Source organism: Neodiprion lecontei, chromosome 5 (assembly GCF_021901455.1).
Source record: "Neodiprion lecontei isolate iyNeoLeco1 chromosome 5, iyNeoLeco1.1, whole genome shotgun sequence".
NCBI lineage: Eukaryota > Metazoa > Arthropoda > Insecta > Hymenoptera > Diprionidae > Neodiprion > Neodiprion lecontei.
The window spans coordinates 12790532-12809231 of record NC_060264.1 but is presented as its reverse complement, the minus strand read 5'-3'; the positions used below and the strand labels follow the sequence as shown (position 1 = coordinate 12809231).

Genomic DNA, 18700 nt, shown 5'->3' with positions numbered 1-18700 from the left:
TGCAAATGCAACAACACAAGCGCATAGAATGCGAATCGTTGCATTCTCACTTTAATTTCACGTTACTTACACTCAGATAGTGCAATGTAATTATCACATCGGTTTCAGGGCTTCTATCGACAATCTGCACGGCATTTAGATCTCAAGATCTACCAGGTCCAACGTGCAGTCATCAAGCGATTTTTCAAATACGGAGAGGCAACAATCTGCGCCGTGATCGGCATGCACTGAGAAAAATTTCATTTGTTACTTTCTTGCTAATTGCGACGCAAAATCAGTTTGTGAGGTTTACTCTACTTTTTTAGTTAAAAAAGGCTTTAACGTCAATTTATCCTAGCACGAGCGTTAAATTTTCGCAAAAGTTGCAAGAAAATCTAGTAACAGTGATCGTAATGAGAAAGAATAGTAACGGATACCAGACTTTCCGGCAACAGCTAGAAAACTAATTTTCATTTTCTACCTAGAACTATATTTTTCGATTGTGGTAAAAAATGAAAATAGTCAAGGACTGTGCGGTAACCGAAACTAAAAATTTCTCTCAGTGTGAATATTACATTTCGCGGCAAACACGGCGTCGATTGCTTAATTATCGCAAAATTGTACGCTACCGATTTAACCGACGTGTGAAATTCATTACCGTCGTATTTATTTTTGTTTTCCCGTTCCGTATACAGCTCGGTTAACCGCAATTACCGTTTCCTCGCAATTATCCTGCATGGCTTATGTGTATAACGCTTGTTATACGCCGGCATATCGATACTTTGTCGGCGCATTTGAGATACGCCTGATCAATAGTCGTGATCTGTAATTGACGCAGCGTCGATCAGCGCGGTTCGCTGTATATTTTGCATTACCCGCGCGTAACAATCATCTTTGCGAAAGGCTTTCCAATACTACCGAGATTTTTTATTTTTACACCTTGTCTTGCAACTCCTGCGTTTTTGCTAGAGCTACATCACGTGACCGGCCGAAAACACTCGTAAACAAGTCAGAAATGATGCAAGAAAAGTCGACCGTTTCGTTTATTTTGCAAAAAACCGCAGTCGACAATCTACCGAAGTTTTTCTAATTAATTTGCGTAAACAAGATTGTGGTAATTAATTAACGCAACATTTATCAAAGTTTTGAAATCAACGTCACGTGCGATTTTCTAGAATCCTGTTTAGAATTTGCGGAAAATTCGTCAAATTTGTAATGTTCAAGACGTTAATTTACTTTCCAAAGTAGATAAAGCACAAGAATACAAATTGAACTTGAGCCATAGAATAATTTAAATAGGTAATAATTAATTCTCATAGTTTCTTTCAGTCGAAAATGAGGTGGATACAGTAAAAATATAAGTAATAGGTCGAAAAGATCTTAGCTAACAATAAGCATGGTTTCGTACACTTAAAACTGCGCCATCTATTCGCGCATCATTGTAGCTAGTAACTGAAAGGTTCAAATCGCTTGGTACAAAAAACTGTACGAATGCATTCGAAGCGTCTTTTCTTACGCCGGGTCGAGCTTGTGATTCTCGGCATTATGTTCGCAACAAGCTTCGAGCATGGATTCTGTTTTACCGACCGTGCAGCGTAGTTTGGCTCTCGATCACGATCGATACATTTAGTCGGAAGACCACGTCTCTTATCAAATCACGGTTTATTTTTGCTCTGATCTGTAATTGTGCCTTTAATCATTTTGTATAAGACTCTGGCGTCTGATAAAAAACTAGAGCGTGCATATTTAATAAATACTAAATTTATTTATCTAAAATGAAAATTGAAAATTACACCTGATAACTGATTAGAAAGTGCTAACATCCGTTCGCGAGGTAACGTCCAACCCATGAAAACCTTACAAACGTCAAGTTTTATCCAAAATTTTGAATATAATACACGAATTTAAGGCTCTTTGTATTTCTGAAAAATTGTACCGATATTCACAATAATTGAATCCTTAATGCAATTTTTTTTTCTTTTTACTTGTATACTTGCTGCCCTAATAGAATTGTATGAAAAAATTCGAACGTAACTACCGCTTGAGAGTAAAATCTTTGTGGGAAAGCTTTTCAAATTTATTTCTTCTTTCAGTGTGTTAATTTTCTTGCAATTAAACGCGATTAATCATCGCGATACAGCTGAAATGGAATTGGCTGTGAGGACTGCCTGCTCAATTTGCATTGACCAATCGTTGACGGTGAATAAACGACTGTAAATCGTTGATTGGTATAAATATTTATGAGGCGGTGTCTTCAAACGTTCTTATTTATCGCTGCATTTTTTTGAATAATCATCGTACAAAATCAGCTAGAATGTATTGCGTATGTATATAACTTGGACAGTGACGTGAATCCCATCCTGAATCTCGATTCTCTTGCATATAAGGTGCCAGATTTTTACATAATATTATAGCGACCTGTTTATGCTGCAGATCCGAAATTGGAATCTCAAATTTATCAAAATTTACTTATTTGCGGGACGAGCAATCAATCGTCAATAATCAGAAAAGAGTGGAATATTAATTCTGTTTGATGCGGCTTTCAACTATCAAAAACATTGTCTTATTTTTTTAGTAAAGAATGTATGAAAGTCGAATCCAACTTTTTATTCCAAGTCAAGGTTTCAAGTTCAAAATAGAATTTGATCGATAAAAAATAATAATTACACAGCAATCATTTGTTTGACTGTAAAACATATAAAGAGCTTTTGTAAAATTTTAGCAACAGCTAGTTTCTCTCAACGATAAACGAAAAACGAGCTAAATGGAAAACAACAGAAAAGAGACCGGTTCAATTTCCTTCGAAGGTGTATAAAAAATTAGGAGTTGGTATTGACAATTTCAGAAATACACCGCACTTCAAAAATATAACTTGATTTCATAAAATCCCAAGTTTGAAAACTAATCAAAAGGAGACGAAAAGAAAAAAAAAAAAGAAAAAAAATACGCGTCCAATTGTTTTCAATTTTTGTAACAATTTAACAAATCGGCAATAGTACTGAGTGTTCGGAATATAACTTGCGAGTGTGAAAAATAAGGGTATAAAAATTCTCAGAGTCGCATCTTGTGACAAAATCCACACCGCAAGACCCGATAAAATAAAAAGAGAAACGATGTCGCAATAATACATCCGCCGAGCTGTTGTCCTAAAAAATTTCACTTGGCATTAAATTAAATCCTGTTGGTTAGTTTCTGGCATTCGTACCGCGAGTTCAGATCCACACACGTAATGTAATATAATGTATGCGGTCGATTGTACGGATTATAAGATTGACGTGTGTACTTACCCAGCTGTCATTGAACATCGGATTTTAGAGGCGGTTCGAAGGCTCGTAAATCCTGCCGCTGCTGCAGCTGCAACGACGGGAATTATATTGCGTCCATCTACACGTTGATTTTTAAACGTAAGATTTTTACCGCGCTCACAAAACGCCGCGTGTTTACCCTTATCGATACAACTCGCTTGTGCGATGTGCCTGCATTTGCATTACACGTCCATGTTATATTTTTACGCTATATGCGCGTGTGTACAGCCATAGGCACCCATGATTTCCATATGTTGTTGTCCGTCGATCGGTGAGAAGACATTCTCCGTCATGATAGAAGTTGGCTTGTCATTCGCTTGAATATGTGTGCCCATTTACTTGTCAAACCGTTTCTACTATGCTGTGACAGAGGTATAAAGGTATCATCGACATTTTTGTTCCAGGTATTGTACGATAATCGCTGGAGATATTTCAATATTTCTTATGCAAATTTGCTCGCAATAATCGCGATCTGAAGAGACAGAATAAAAAAATACAAAATCGAAATGGAATTATTCCATGGGAAAACTTTAAGGACGTGGAAATTTAATTTTTTAAGATGTGGTTCGAATAGTTTGAACAGTCTTTAATTGACTGAGTGTAAGATTATTGATCCAAGTCCCCGAATTTTTATAATGAACTGAACCAGTAGTAAGTGTAAGTTTTCTAATCTTTCCAATACAAGATACGAACACCAAGAAGAAAAAGAATGATATATAAAGTATTTTCACGAGTAAATACTGCAGTATGTTGGGTTGCATACGGCTGAGGAAAATATCGGTAATACAGACCTACCGAGTTATCAACAGGTAGCTGAAACTGCCCGTGTTGCCAAGTTGTGTAGACTCGACCAAGCAGTTGTTTCGTTTTTTATAACCCATGCTTAGAAGCGTTCAGTGATTGGGTTACATTAAAGTGATTATATTACTTGACTTGACTCAAGTGATAATGACTCGGTAGGTCTGTTTTACCGATATTTGTTCCCCTTAGTGGTATGCAAACCAACTTCCTACAGCCTTTACTTGGAAATACTCTGTATATAGGGGAAAGCGCGGGTATTTGAGTGCTGCAAGCGAGATGCACGAAATCATGAATAGCGTCCGAAAGTCAGCTGTCAAAAACGTGTCAATTTACGTTCAAACATCGCCTGACAAGAGCGACCCGCGATGAATTACACGCATTCGATTTGCATGTTGAATGGCAATCCGCATGCATGAGTGTGTAAAAATTGTTCAGGCACAAAGAGAGGAGGACGAGGTGAGAGGTTAAACGGGGCAGTATAATACACATTATACTGTATACATCATGTATAAACGTTTGCATAAGGCGTTGCGCAAAGATCATGATATCTACGGGTGCAGTCCGATTCGAGGCCAAGAACTGGCCCGATATGGACTCAGTTGAAGAATCTTGTGCACGTTGCAATGTTCAGCACGGTGCACACCTGTGTCCAATCATACAGAGTCAATTCCTAGCTACTGCACATTTCGTTGTCTGCTGATTTTAATGCGCACGCGCGACAATTTGAAAACGGTGTTCTGCCAGGGTGACCAACCGTCATAAGTGTCGTGATAAAAAAAGACAAGGTGTGTTCTTGCCCAGCCATCTCTAAGAACCAATCGCATCCAGTAACCAATAAAAGCCATCTTGGATTTTAAACTAATAATCACATTTGAGATTGCTTAGCGCACATTTTGAAATGTGGAAATCTTCACGTGGTGTATGTATTTTTCAAGATACCGAAAAAGTACACCCTGTCTTCTCTCATCACGACAAATCTAACTTCAAAAATCTTGGCAGTTATCGATGGAAGTTGAGCTCAACTGATAATTGTCAAAATTTTTGAGGTTACATCCATCGCGTTGTCTGTTTGTTGGCTGGTTGCTCTGGCAAATTGTCGCTGTTGAATTACAGCGCGTGCGCGTTAAGTTTGAGCAGACGATGGAACGTGCAGTCATTAGGAAATCACTCTGATTATGCCTAATGTATTTGTAATCTAAGGAGAGGAAAGGAGAGAGCCTTGAAAGCCTGCAACTCAATTATACTGCACGACAGATATTTAGTCAGCAATTTTAAATACATGCGGAAAAATCTTTTTACACATCCTTGTTCTACCAGTTTCTAATTTGTATCTTACAGGTCTTCACCTCAAATCATCGAAATTATTTTCAATCCACTGGAGTAAGATGAGATTGTTTACGAAACAAAAAATTTTAGTGTGTTTCTTTCTGTTCTTTTTTTAGATAAAATCCGATGACGGTTTTTCATTACTTCTTTGTAAAGTCTTCACTGCAAAGAATTGTTGAATTTACGGATTCGAAAATTTTTATTCCACATACGGCCAAAAATTTTTGTGAACTCAGTCAACTTCTTACAGAATGTTTTCGTCGACATTTTAAATTCCACAAAGCGTGATGTTCATAACTAAGAGAATTGTTTCGCAATTGTTGCAGATTTGTAAAATCAACTGTTTCAAAGAGATATTCTTGAAAAATACGATGTAACTCCAATAGCATGAATTGCATAATTGAACAAACAAGTAAAAATCTAAACAAATTCCAAACATCACCAATTCAATTTTCATAAAAACTTGACCAAATTGAAAACATCTACAATTATTCAAAATTTAGCGAACGAAACAAACGCTCAATCTACAAAATTTTCAATTTCCCGAGTATGGTTTAAAAACACACAATGTCGTAAAATATTTTTCTTTTAACACACGAATTCGTATGCAGTTTCAGAATTATTCAAAGAATCGAACTATCTCTTCGATTACGGATTTCTTTCATTCTTTCACTTACAATATCCGCTTTTGGTGTCATCTTTTTGAAACCTTTGAAACGGTTGATTCTGAAATCCCCAAAAAATCGCGGAAGTATTTCCTCTGGATGTACGAATATAATTAGCAGAAATATGAAGTGTTTACTTAAACGTTTTACTCTATGATCCTTAGGGTGGTCCTTGTTTAGGGTGTCGACGAATTTTTACCGCCTCATCACTGAAATCAATTTAAAATCATTTAAAAAGAGTCGCCAAATTTTTTCAGATTCTTACAGCAAGTCTGAGACAGCCCGCATTGTGATCGAAGTTTCTTATGGAAGTGACACCAGAAAAACTTTTCTTCGCACTATATATTTTATCGTGAAAGTAATAATGTTCCAAAAAATCTGTAACTGCGGGGTTTTAGTCGGCATTAGTGATGCTATATGAAAAAAAAATACGCATCATCGTACGAGGCAATCTAGACGAATTGCACTTCCTCTAGATAAATAAAAAAAAGTCAGGTTTCGAGATTGTGCAATTCGTCTAGATTGCCTGGTACGATGATGTGTATTTTTTCCCAGATAGTAGCACTAATTCTCACCAAAACTCCGCGGTTACAGATTATTTGGAACATTATTACTCTTGCAATAAAATATATACTGAGAAAAAAAGTTTTTCTCATGTCACTTCCATAAGAAACTTCGATCGCAATGCGGAGACTATCTTAGATTCGATGTAAAAATCTGAAAAAATTGGGCGATTGTTTTCGAATTATTTGAAGTTGATTTGGGGGATGGTCTGGCAAAAATTCATCGACACCCTGAATAAGGACCACCCTAATGATCCTATATATACCCCGTTTCATTTTAGCAACTCTGCACTTACGTTCCTTGCGAAATTCTTTTCTTGGAGTTTTTCGCGATCCAGAGGATAATTTGGCGTGCAGGAAGAGGGGAGGTAACGTAGAATCCAGGGTGCGATTGGGGTTTGATCTGCGATGCTTCCTTGAAACGTGCAGACGTGCGGCTTGACTAACAAGTGATTTCGAGAAATCGATTACAGATCAAACACGGAAAACGATAACCCTTGACACGGTTGTATCGCATCGCCTGTTATGCCCAACGAGACGTTTACTTGGCACTCAAATGCCCGTTAACGTTGTGTGTTATACGTCAAGTAGGTTTCGGTTGCATTTCGACACTTCATGTCACGTTGCGCCGCGCCGATCCGTCCAAAATCATAAACCGTAGGGCAGACACTATTTCCCAATTCCCTTCTCCGCCCACGATCGGACTTCGTTGGTGCTCGATCTAGGGCCTGAAGTCGACCCCAACTTTCTCGTTTCACTCGGGAACTGTTATGGGAACAAGCCGGTAAAAGATTTGTCGCGTTTACCAAATAAGCGAAAGAAACGTATTTTTCATTCGATGAATTATCATTTTATTAGACAAGGAAGTAACCGGAACTGTTGTGATTTGGGTTATTGAATGAAACCGCATTTGTTTGACTTCACAAAACCTTCCTTCCACTATATTTTTTTTTTTTTCCCTTCTAGTGTATAGAATATTCTTTTATACTCTATAACTACTTTGACTCCTAAAACGATTCACAAATTATATATATTCGGGATTTTTTGACGATGAAGTTTACTGTCATGAAAATTCGGACCACAAAACCTCAATTAGGCACCAATTTAATTTCAGCGCATTTGTCACTTTGTGATTGAACTTTGCAATAAACATGGCAAGAGTTACACTGAAAAACGGGATAAATTATTCGTGTATAAACTTCTCAAATTATTATTTTGTAACCATTAAATTTTATCATTCGTGAATTTAAAAAAAAAAACAGCTGAGATACAGATGAAAGAGATATTTAATTCTATTAATTGCAGGTAATATTTTTAATCCGACAAAAAATTTACATTCCGGTTACAATGCGTGTATTCGTTCTTATTCGTCAGTCGTGTTTCTAACAGTAAGTATTATTTTATCCAACGTGAATAAAAATTTATCGATCACAAATAAATCAATCAATAGGTTCAGACTTGCGGTAACTAATTTTTCTTGCTGACTAAAAAAGGAGAAGAATATACTCTTCTCGATGTTCTATTACTTTATGATACTAAAAACTAAGGAATTCAGATTGATTCGGAGTAATTTTTTTGCTTCTCTTCAAAGAGGTTCGTTGGCCAAAACTCGATACTTCTTTATTCATTTTATTAAAAGATAAAAATGCATTGAATGATTGAAAAATTTCTCTATCTTGAGCTTCGAAGATCTCTTCAATTAATGAAATTTCAGATATTCATGTTTGATTTCAAGTTGGTGTGAAAATTATTAAAAATGTAGTAGATTAGTTCGATTCCATCCAGCATCGGTTTGTTTCAATACAGAAGAATATTTTCTACAAATTCACTGGAATATTTTTATCTATTTTTTTATCATTCTGACATCTGTGAATTTTGAACGTTTTAACTTTGCATCGATATCGGTTACAACCGACTGGTAGCAATATTGAATTGTCGACTGAAAAAAAGCACAATTGGTTGCAGCGAGCTTGTAACTTCCGAATAAAATGAGCCATCGTGGAGTGATAACTTTTATTTCAAAAGCTCATCTCCTCTCAATACCAGCTCAACCAAAAGAGAAAAAATTCGGGATCATCTCAGGTAAGTCGTGTTCAAGAACTTTGGCTTATTGTAAGTAGTAGCGTTAAATTATTGTGGCGAGTTGGCAATTTCGTAAATAAGTAATAGTCAGAGTCAATCCAATCCAAGACACCTGTATCAACTCGGCTGTGTTATTATACCTTCCAATCCATATCACAATATTGCCTTCATCCGGCAGATAGATACCCATATCCGCACTAATTACATGTAACAGGTATTTTAAATCGCACGATCTTGCTAAAGGCGATCGAACAATCAAGTCACTCTCGTGTATATAAGTCGGTAACCTTATTCAACTTATATCGGTTATCTATCCAAAAACCTCGTCAATACTGGTCGACACTCGCCGATACTCGTCGACGTTTTTGAATAGATCAGCAAAATAAGTAAATTATGGTTAATACCTAAGTAAGAAGCGAGTTTACTCTAGAATTACTAGCCCCTCGATCTGACTCTCACCGCAGTAACTTCTGATAAGCACAAGATTAGAAACAAATCGTGCTACTCCTGTCTTCACCGCACGTGATAAATGTTAGTATAAATTATTAAATTTTCAGTAGTTATATGCAGAAAAATAAAAGGCCCTGCTTGTGTTTAAGTCCTGCAGATGTGTCGAAGAAAATCACATCGTTCAACAATTTCTGTGCGAATCCATTGCCGTAAAAACTTCCCAATTTCACATACTTAGTATGCAACATCTTGGATGTGCAAAAAACTGTTTCAGGTCCATTATTTTAAGTACATTGGACAGTTCGATTGAATTACCACGCATTTCTACAGTAGAACAAAAGATGTCTCGAGGTTTAGAAAAGCTATCTGCAAAGATGCGACAGTCACGTACACGGAATACTAACTTGGCTATTTTGTAGTTATGTTCATGAAAGATTTTTCGCAGGGCTCAAGATCCATGCTGTCAGGTGAGAAAAAAGGCTGATGATTTCGAATTCATAGGTGCATGTGATGACGTTATTTTGTTTCTATTTTTTTTTTCAATACGCAGAGATAATGCGTTACACGTCAGTGAGTTGTGGATTACTCTTGTTAGAGTTAACAAATTGCCTCGTAATGCTTATAAGAATATTCACCTGGTGTTGATAAAACCCAATACTTCGCAGACGCCTATACCGTATAGGTGACCCTCTCTTCTTACCAGAAAGTCCGTTACGTCCGCTAGAGTTGTCGTAGATGCATTGTACGGTGGATCGATCAAAAAAGTGAGTCCACCGATCGTAATATGATCCTGAAGATTTTGCCCGACTCCTGTCGTGAATAACCTTAATTCCAACCTCTTCCACGTGATCTTTGGGTCCTATTCCTGAGAGCATTAGCAGTTGAGGCGATTGAATCGCGCCCGCTGAGAGTATTACCTCTTTTTTGCACGAACAATGTGCCTCATGTTTTCTCGGAGAAATTCAACTCCGTAAGCTGTTTTTGTCGTTTTATCGATGAGAATCTTATGGACCAGAGAATTCGTACTAATGTGCAGGTTTCTCCTATCAGCTGCGGATCGCAGATAGGCTCTCTCCGTGCTGCATCGGAGGCCATTTTTTGTGGTGGTTTGCGGTCGATCAAATCCAATCTGCGTTTTGCCGTTCACATCCACCTGACGGTAGCCCATTTCAGATGTAGCATTCAGAAAGTATCATTTTATCGGGTGTTTATAACTTGGATTTTCAACTGTAAGAGGGCCGGAGGTACCGTGATAAGGCGATTCGCGGAGACCGGGAATCGTCATATTTTCTGCCTTTTCAAAATACGGTAAAACGTCATCGTATCCCCATCCAGGATTTCCCGCATCCCTCCAGTTGTCGTAATCTCTTCGATTTCCACGTACGTACAGTAAGGTATTGATGCTACTGGTTCCTCCAAGTACTTTCCCGGTGTACATGGGGCATTGATTGTTGACCATGCCTTTACAGTATGTTGACGAAGGTTCACTTTTGAATTGCCAGTCCAAACCAGTGTTCAATAGACCATAAGATAATGCAGGTACAGCAGAGATGATTGGTTCATCACCTCCGGCCTCCAGTAGCAAGATAGTCCAGTTCGTATTTTCTGTTAATCTGTTATCAAGTACAGCTTCTGCGGATCCTCCGCCAATTATTACAAAGTCGTACTGGCAAGGCAGTTCTTCCGTTGGAACGATGCGCACTCTGTTAACCTTGTCGACAATGTCAGGTCGCAAAAGCAATATCAGGAGTTCAAACAATGCAATAAACCCAACCGTTGCTCCGGTTGATAAAGTTAAGCCAATCCCGGTATATACCCACTGAACAATCAGTTGGGGTACAGGCGTATTTCTGTCGGGTACAATATTCATTCTAACTCTGTGACTTGATGTCGGTGTTGAAGATTTTTTGCTGTTTCAAGAACTGAACACGACACACTGATCAGGCCTCCGTCGAAATACTTGGTTTTTATATTCGTGAAAATATTTTTGCGCGTGTGCATATTTTATGTTGAACGTATGCGTATGTTTGCGAACATAACGGTACAAATCACATAATCATCATCGGTATTTCAGTATTTATACCTCTGATAATAATTTTACATGCATAATAAGGATTTTTCCAATTTATATGCGATTCAAACACGTACTCAGGTTCGAATGTTTGTTTTCGTGTCCCTGTTTGTAAGTGCACAGATGAAAAAAACATTTTCGGTCCCTAATTGTGAACTCGCATACCTTTTAAGGTGCTTCACGGAGCCTTCAAAGTCGATACGAGGTACCCAAGATTGCAAATGGAAACGAGATGGCTAATATATTCATTTGACAAGGTATGTAGAATACTAAGCTATGTGAATTTTATTCATAGTAAAAATGCAGAATATACATGATTCTCACAAGCTGTGGCATAAAATGTTTCCGAAGTTTCCATTACGTGATATCATCTCTACTGAGTAAATGTAGCAGTAATTGGAGATGGATTCCAACGGTGTGCTTGAAGTTACTGGAGGAAACAAGAATAACTTCATCGTTGATCTCGTGTCAGAATGTAATGGTGCGATTCCAACGTATATTTTTCAAACTTCTGTTTCATTGAAAATAGTCGCGCCTTTATTTCTCGCTCAAAGCGTGCATTTTACGTTTCGTTTCCACTTGAATGAATGAGGCTTCTTCTGAAAATCACGATCAATTGATTTTTCATGCCAGGGATATTCGATATTCATGACAAATAGAATCCAGCGGCAAGTAGTCGAACACTACGCAGAAACTAATCAATTAGCCTGTCTGGAATTGTTGAATTTTCCATTTACAACAACAATTTTAAATTCAACGTCGCAACTCTTGCGTTCCCATTAATATTTGAGCAGTGAAAACTCGAATCAGTTCGATCTTCTGACACCTGATGTCAAATTGCAGAAATTTCAAACTGCATGATTGTACTTCCAAAGACAATGTGTCTGTGAAATACAAAACAGGAAGTCTGGCACGTTTTTTATTTTTTATTTTATTCAACATGTACGTAAAATAGTCTCTTTTTCTCGCATATGACGTGGATGGAAAATTGCTCATTTCGAGCATAGACTTCATTAGTATTGTATTGCCTAACATTTATCGAAATTAATTTGTATTACTATTTTCATTTATCTGCCCTGAAAATTATGAATATTTTTCTTCCTGATTTTTATTCTCTCGTTTAGACCAATAGCTAACAGCATGTCAAATATGCACTCAACCCTCCATTCAGTCATTCACTCATTGTATACAAAATCAATTATAGGACCACATTTTGAGTATTGTGCTACGATATTAGCAAGTGGCAATATTAGCAAACTCACTCTGCGTTATTGCCAGTGTGTGTGAATCTCGAAATTTTGATGCTAGAACCCGACACCGTATACCATTTAAAACATCCACATCTCGCTCTTGGTGTAAGTCATGGCATATAAAAGGGACCTTTGTACCATTCAAATAAGCCCGCCTAACCCAAATACGATTTAACCAATTCAGTAAACGTAAAGCTCTTCGAGAAATAAAGTATTGTACCGACAAACAAGGTCAAAGCTATGAAAACGTGTAAACTAATTTGTCAAAATTGCGAAAGGTGATATGTGGAAAGCGAATGATGAAACGAGGCGAAACTTTTTTATATCCATACATTTCATTTATACACATAATATATACGTTTATACACATAATAATTTGAATGATTTGATAAAATTATTATACCTTTTCTTCTGTCATATTAAAATGGTGATGAAGAAAATTTCATCGACGAAATTATTTAATGTTTAATTTAAATTATTGTAATAGAAAACTCGCATTCTTTTACACCGCGTTGTCACACGACAATGATCCTGAAGCAAGCTTTGCCCCCATAGCTTTATTTCGTGCGCTTGAAAAAAGACGAAAAATGGAATCCAAGAAGTGTCTGAAATGGATCAAAATCATGGAAACGGTATTTAAACTTTTGACGAAGAGATCATCACTCGTGCAAATTCAAAAGTAGATTTGTTGCAAAAACCAAAATATCAGGCTTTTGAATAAATTATCACGAAACGACGTATCAACGATCGAACAGAAAATAAGAATTTTTACTACAATCGGAATTTTTAAGTCGGTGATGGACAATTTTCAACAGTTTCGAAACGCGGAGGATGGATTTCAGAAACAACGGAGAAGTGATCAAATGCGATGAGAAGAATCGGGTATAGCTTTCAAGAGTTAAATTAGAACCGGAGCCGTTATAAATTTGTGCAAAAAAAAAAAAAAAAACTCGAGCAGTTTGATGCAAGACACCTGGTTGTAACAAGACTGAAGAGAACGCTATAAAACGTGGAAAATTTAAAAACAAACTCTGCCTTGACTTGTAGATTCAGTGTAACGAAATTGTGGCGGAAACGAAATTTTTGAAAATACCAGAAATGAAGTCATGCTCCAATCGACGGACGTACCAGAGTGATTCCAAGAAAACGTGAAAGAAACAGTCTTTTCCGAAGTGGAATATTTCCAAGAGAAAGACTCTGGCTGGTCGTTGATCGAAATGATCAATCTGGCTGTAACTTCAACGACAAGTACATTCCACTATAAGGAGATGTGTTGCTGTACACAAAACTACTGAAGGATGTTCAAGATCAGAAGGCTATTGTCAACATCCGAAACAGCGACTCGTATTGCTTCCTCTGGTCGATTTCAAGCTGACGATAATCCGGTTCGTACCCATATTTTAGCTCACTGCTACGGAATGATGGTTTAAATTTTCTATTCACGTTCACGACATAAATAGCGACGAAAAACAAAAGCACAGTGAAGTTGTACCTGTTTATTTAGGCAAAATAAGTGTGACGTACCCGTTTCGTCTTTCAGTTTGAGAAACTAAAATTATTGTGGAAAATAATGATGATGATAAGAAAAATGACGAACATAATGTGAAAACTCTGTGAAGATCCAAACATTACTCTTCCTGTAACTGACAACGAACGTTCATTTGGAGATTGCCCCCGATGTCGCTCTAATTTTGCTACGTTGTGGGGCATTGAAAAATAGTTGTCAAATTTGTTATTACCCATTAATCAATCGTTACAGGAATATGATTGGCTGTAGATCTGCTTACTTAGGGACTCACTTCGTGTAAAATGTAACTTCGGTTGCTTATCTAGCGGCGGAATATCGTTTGCGTTGAGACCATTCGCCAAAAACTCCCGGCATCAAACCTAAGATCATTCAATATTTACCTATATTAATGAATATTTAGCTCTCACAAACAACAGCGCTCCACTTTTTACGGGAAAATATTTTCATCAGCTATCTTTATTTACGTATCAATGCTTTTGATGATCATTTGCTCGACTAGAGACCATTCCAATCTTCCTTAATAAGATCTGCTGCCTTTTCAGCGATCATAATAACTGGAGCATTGGTATTACCGGACACTATGTTTGGCATTATGGAAGCGTCCACAGCACGGAGACCATTTATACCGTGAACCTTGAGGCGTTGGTTCACCACAGCCATTTCGTCATTTTCAGAGCCCATTTTACAAGTGGAAGTAGCGTGATAAATCGTCAATGTATAGAATCGTGCGTAGCAGCGCCAATAGTCACGAGATGAAAATTCCAAGTGAGCACAATCCGGGATCAAGTTGGAGCTAACACTGGCATTCAATTCCTGCATAGTCGACGTGAGGCTGAAATTGTAAATGAAATCGGCTGCCTCCGCCTGTAAAAAACGAGATCCCGTGTGAAAGTTACACTTCGATAGAAATATCGGTATTATTTGACACCAAATTTATTAGCTTACCAGAATCTCCAAATCTTGAGGGTTATCAAAGTAATTCGGAACTATGAGTGGATGGTGTACGATATTATTATCTCTCAGCTTGATGTAGCCTCTGCTCTTCGGGTGTAATATAAATGGGATTATACTGTAGGCATCCTTGTTGATGATATTGGAATATAAGGTTTCGTAAAGATCATCTTTGAGACCAAACGCATTCTTGGTAAGTTCGCTGTTTCCATTGAAGCCGATGACCAGAGAAAATACTGGAGGTCAGGAAAATCGAGGGTACTGTTAGCATACCTGAAAGCATGTGAGATGTCACCATGACGTTTACTTGGAAGCAAATTTTCCTCGATAAATTGCGAATTTGAATAGACAAATCTTTTTCATTCAATTCCAAACCGAAGCATATCTTGATACAATCCATTTCTATTTCTACTCCTTTCAGGCCCACCTCCAAGCCAAAGAGACAGCATGATAGACAGCATTTTGAATCTTGAATTCTTGAAAAAGAATATGACTTTGCTATAAAAAAAATTAAATAATTTCCTTCACTCATGCTTTGATAAATCAAATTAAACCTTTTGTATTCGGTGACAAGTTTTAATTATAAAAAAACTATCGTCGACTGTTATTCCGAAGGTAAACAATTTTCATCCAATGTTCTCTATCATATAGTAGAATAAAAGATGTGACTAGTAAGAAATACGTGATTTAGAGTAAACGCATGTCGGATTTATTAATTGCTCTACTGTCGTGATTTCAACCATCCACCCCGTAACAACGGCAAAAAGTTTCAGTTGACTTATCAAGTCACGAGTAAAAGAAATATTCTTTTCTCTGTAGAAGAAGTTGCATTGGTTGATTTTTTTTCAAGTCGTTCGTATGTTTTGTCAAAAATTATTTGATTATACTTACAAATGACCAGGGTGCCGAAATGCAGTATTAAAATGAATGTTCAATATGACTTTTAAGGTGTTACTCCACGGTTGATCTAATAGGTAGAAACTGCGAATCTTGTACACCTACTAATTAATTACGGCAATTACATTACTAGAGACGAAATCTTTAGTTTGAACGACCTGAGTGTAAAAAGAGAATTCGCAGAAAAAGAAGCCATGACAATTAGTGTGTGCACAGAATCTAACGAAACTATTGTGTTCAGTGAAGCGATAACGAATATAAGAATTATTATAGAAGCACGGTTTAGAAGCTGTGACTACGTTGCATAGCCATGTGCGGAGTAACTTTTTATGGAGGATTACGTATTATACATACATAATTATACACTGTTAAAAATTTCTGTATAGAACTTCTTTCACTGTGCTAGAAGTTTTATCCGGATACGGAACAGTGAATTCACCATACATTTACTGTGTATTCAATTTACAAACACAATAAATTTACTATAAAACTTAGTGAAATCAGATTACTTTTGTGTGTTTTTCCTATAAATTTTAGTAAAATCAAAAATTTTCATTGTAAGTTTCAAACAAATGCATAGTAATTTACCTTGCTGCACTGAATTTGTAAATTTACACCTCTTTTGTACAATAAACGTGTAGTAAATTGACAATCATTTTCAACAGTGTAGGGGCAGAAGCACTAGTAATGAAAAGCATACTCGAATGTACATAATTGGATTACGGATAAGAGCAACAGCTAGTGGGAATCTACCTCTATCTACCGCGATGGACAATGAAACTATCAAACTGAAAATCATTGAGTAAAATTATTGATATTTACTGTACAGAGAAATATCAATAAACATTTTTATTATATCACTGATACCTGGAATTGGTGAAACCTATAACTTCGCCGAAGGATATGTCATATAACGAGCCGTTTCGCTCAGCCAGGAATTGTTCTACTTCCGAAAGAGTCGATGTTGATGAATCATGCGGCGGATCAATCAGATAGGTAAGTCCTCCAATCCCCACATGATCCTGAAGATTTTTCCCAACTCCTGGACTATCCAGAATAACCCGAATGCCGACCTCTTCTAAGTGTTCCTTAGGACCGATTCCTGAGAGCATTAGAAGTTGAGGCGATTGAATAGTGCCCGCTGAGAGTATCACCTCTTTTTTTGCACGAACGGTGTACTTCATGTTTTCTCGGACAAATTCAACACCGTAAGCTGTTTTTGTGGTTTCATTCACGAGAATCTTAGTGACCAAAGCACCCGTGCGTACATGGAGGTTTTCTCTTCCAGCTGTGGAACGCAGATAGGCTTTTGCCGAGCTGCATCTACGGCCATTTCTCACAGTGGCTTGCGGGTACATAAATCCCGTCTGCGTCTCTCCGTTTACATCCACCTCAGAGTAACCCATTTCAAAACTGGCATTGAGAAAATAGCTTGCAATCGGATGCTTGTATCTTGCTCGTTCAACAGTCAAATAGCCAGTGGTCCCATGATAAGGAGATGCGCGGAGATCAGGGATGGAGACGTTTTCCGCTTTTTTGAAGTGTGGTAAAACATCGTCGTATCCCCATCCGGAATTTCCCAACTCCTCCCATTGGTCGTAATCTTTTCGATTGCCACGAACGTATATCAGATAATTAATGACGCTGCTCCCTCCGAGTGCTTTACCTCTGGGCCAGTTACATTGATTGTTGACCATGCCTTTACAATAGGTCGACGAATTTTCAATTTTGAATCCCCAGTCGACTTCGGTGTGCTGAAGATATGAAGCCAGTGAAGGTACGTCAGAGATAACTCCTTCATCGTTCCCAGCCTCCAATAGCAGGATAGTCCAATTTGAATTTTCCGATAATCTGTTAGCGAGTACGGCTCCTGCAGATCCTCCTCCGATTATTACAAAGTCATAACTGCCAAGCATCTCTTCCACCGAAACGATACGTACTCTGTTGTCTTTGTCGACAATGTCAGGTCGCCGAAGGACTATCAAAAGTTCCAAAAATGTTAAAAATCCAATCATGGTCCCGTTGGACAAAGCAAAACGGATACCAGTGTATGCCCACTGAACAATCAGTTGGGATACAGATGTGTTTCTTTCGGGAACAATTTCCATGACAATTCCTTGATTCGGTGTTGGCTGTCAAAACATTGTACAATTTCATCATTAGTAGGATGCAGATGTGTTCACTGGTATAAAATATTCGAGTGGGTATTCAATTGTTGAAATCGTAAACTAGTTGAGAAAGCAGTGACTTTAAAATTGCGTAGAATTATGAAAACCATTGCAGCCGCTTGTCACCCGATCTATAAGTGAATACCCCCTTGAAAATAGTATAAGCGTGATTTTCTTCGATTTTTTATCACTCACACAAAAAAAATTTTTATCCAGGGGTAAGTATCACCTCATCCGGATGACTGGTGACTATGGCCAATACCAGCTCATCTGATCTAGCAACACGTCACTTAACGATCAATTTAAGAAAAAAAAAAATGCTAATTTCGCACTTCCCGTTCTTGGTACACAATATACTATTAGATTGCTACATAAGAGATTCATTAAATGTCGACTTACGTACTGATGATTTACTGTAAAATCCACGTTAATACGTTTAACGTTTGTATGTTTTTCTCGTGTGCATTATTGACATTCTTTTGATCCCGTCATCTTCTGCTTGTACAGACCATGTGAATTTGTTTCATTTCTGCGTTTCTTGCATTTATACCCACGCCATTTATTCCAGTCTTTAGCAATATTTTCTCTTCATTCGCTTCATTCGACAGATTCTTAAATTCACGATAAACGGATCCCAGTATATGCCCATTGGACAGTCTGCAGT

The 18700-nt window shown here is 37.5% G+C and overlaps 2 protein-coding genes across 2 annotated transcripts; both read right to left on the bottom strand.

Moving 5' to 3' along the window:
• Positions 1-10136: 10136 nt before the first annotated feature.
• LOC124294619 (glucose dehydrogenase [FAD, quinone]-like) lies at positions 10137-11093 on the bottom strand. The gene has a single exon (XM_046740642.1). It carries the CDS (start codon positions 11039-11041, stop codon positions 10364-10366), a length of 678 nt encoding a protein of 225 aa, XP_046596598.1. The 5' UTR covers positions 11042-11093; the 3' UTR covers positions 10137-10363.
• A 3422-nt stretch (positions 11094-14515) lies between these two features.
• On the bottom strand, positions 14516-17973 carry LOC124294798 (glucose dehydrogenase [FAD, quinone]-like). Its single transcript, XM_046741978.1, has 4 exons — positions 16736-17973; positions 16622-16656; positions 14966-15207; positions 14516-14884 (listed from the first exon to the last, which is right to left on the bottom strand). Exons 1-4 carry the CDS (start codon positions 17881-17883, stop codon positions 14516-14518), a joined length of 1794 nt encoding a protein of 597 aa, XP_046597934.1. The 5' UTR covers positions 17884-17973.
• Positions 17974-18700: the final 727 nt, after the last annotated feature.

Excerpts from the sequence above, each read along its gene's own strand:
- LOC124294798 (XM_046741978.1), bottom strand. The coding sequence starts at position 17,883 with ATGATTGGATTTTTAACATTTTTGGAACTTTTGATAGTCCTTCGGCGA. Across the intron at positions 16,657-16,735 it reads ATAGGTTTCACCAATTCCAG|TTTGATAGTTTCATTGTCCA; the intron begins GTATCAGTGATA and ends AATGATTTTCAG. Across the intron at positions 15,208-16,621 it reads GTCCATCGCGGTAGATAGAG|TATTTTCTCTGGTCATCGGC; the intron begins GTAGATTCCCAC and ends CCTGACCTCCAG.
- LOC124294619 (XM_046740642.1), bottom strand. The coding sequence starts at position 11,041 with ATGAATATTGTACCCGACAGAAATACGCCTGTACCCCAACTGATTGTT.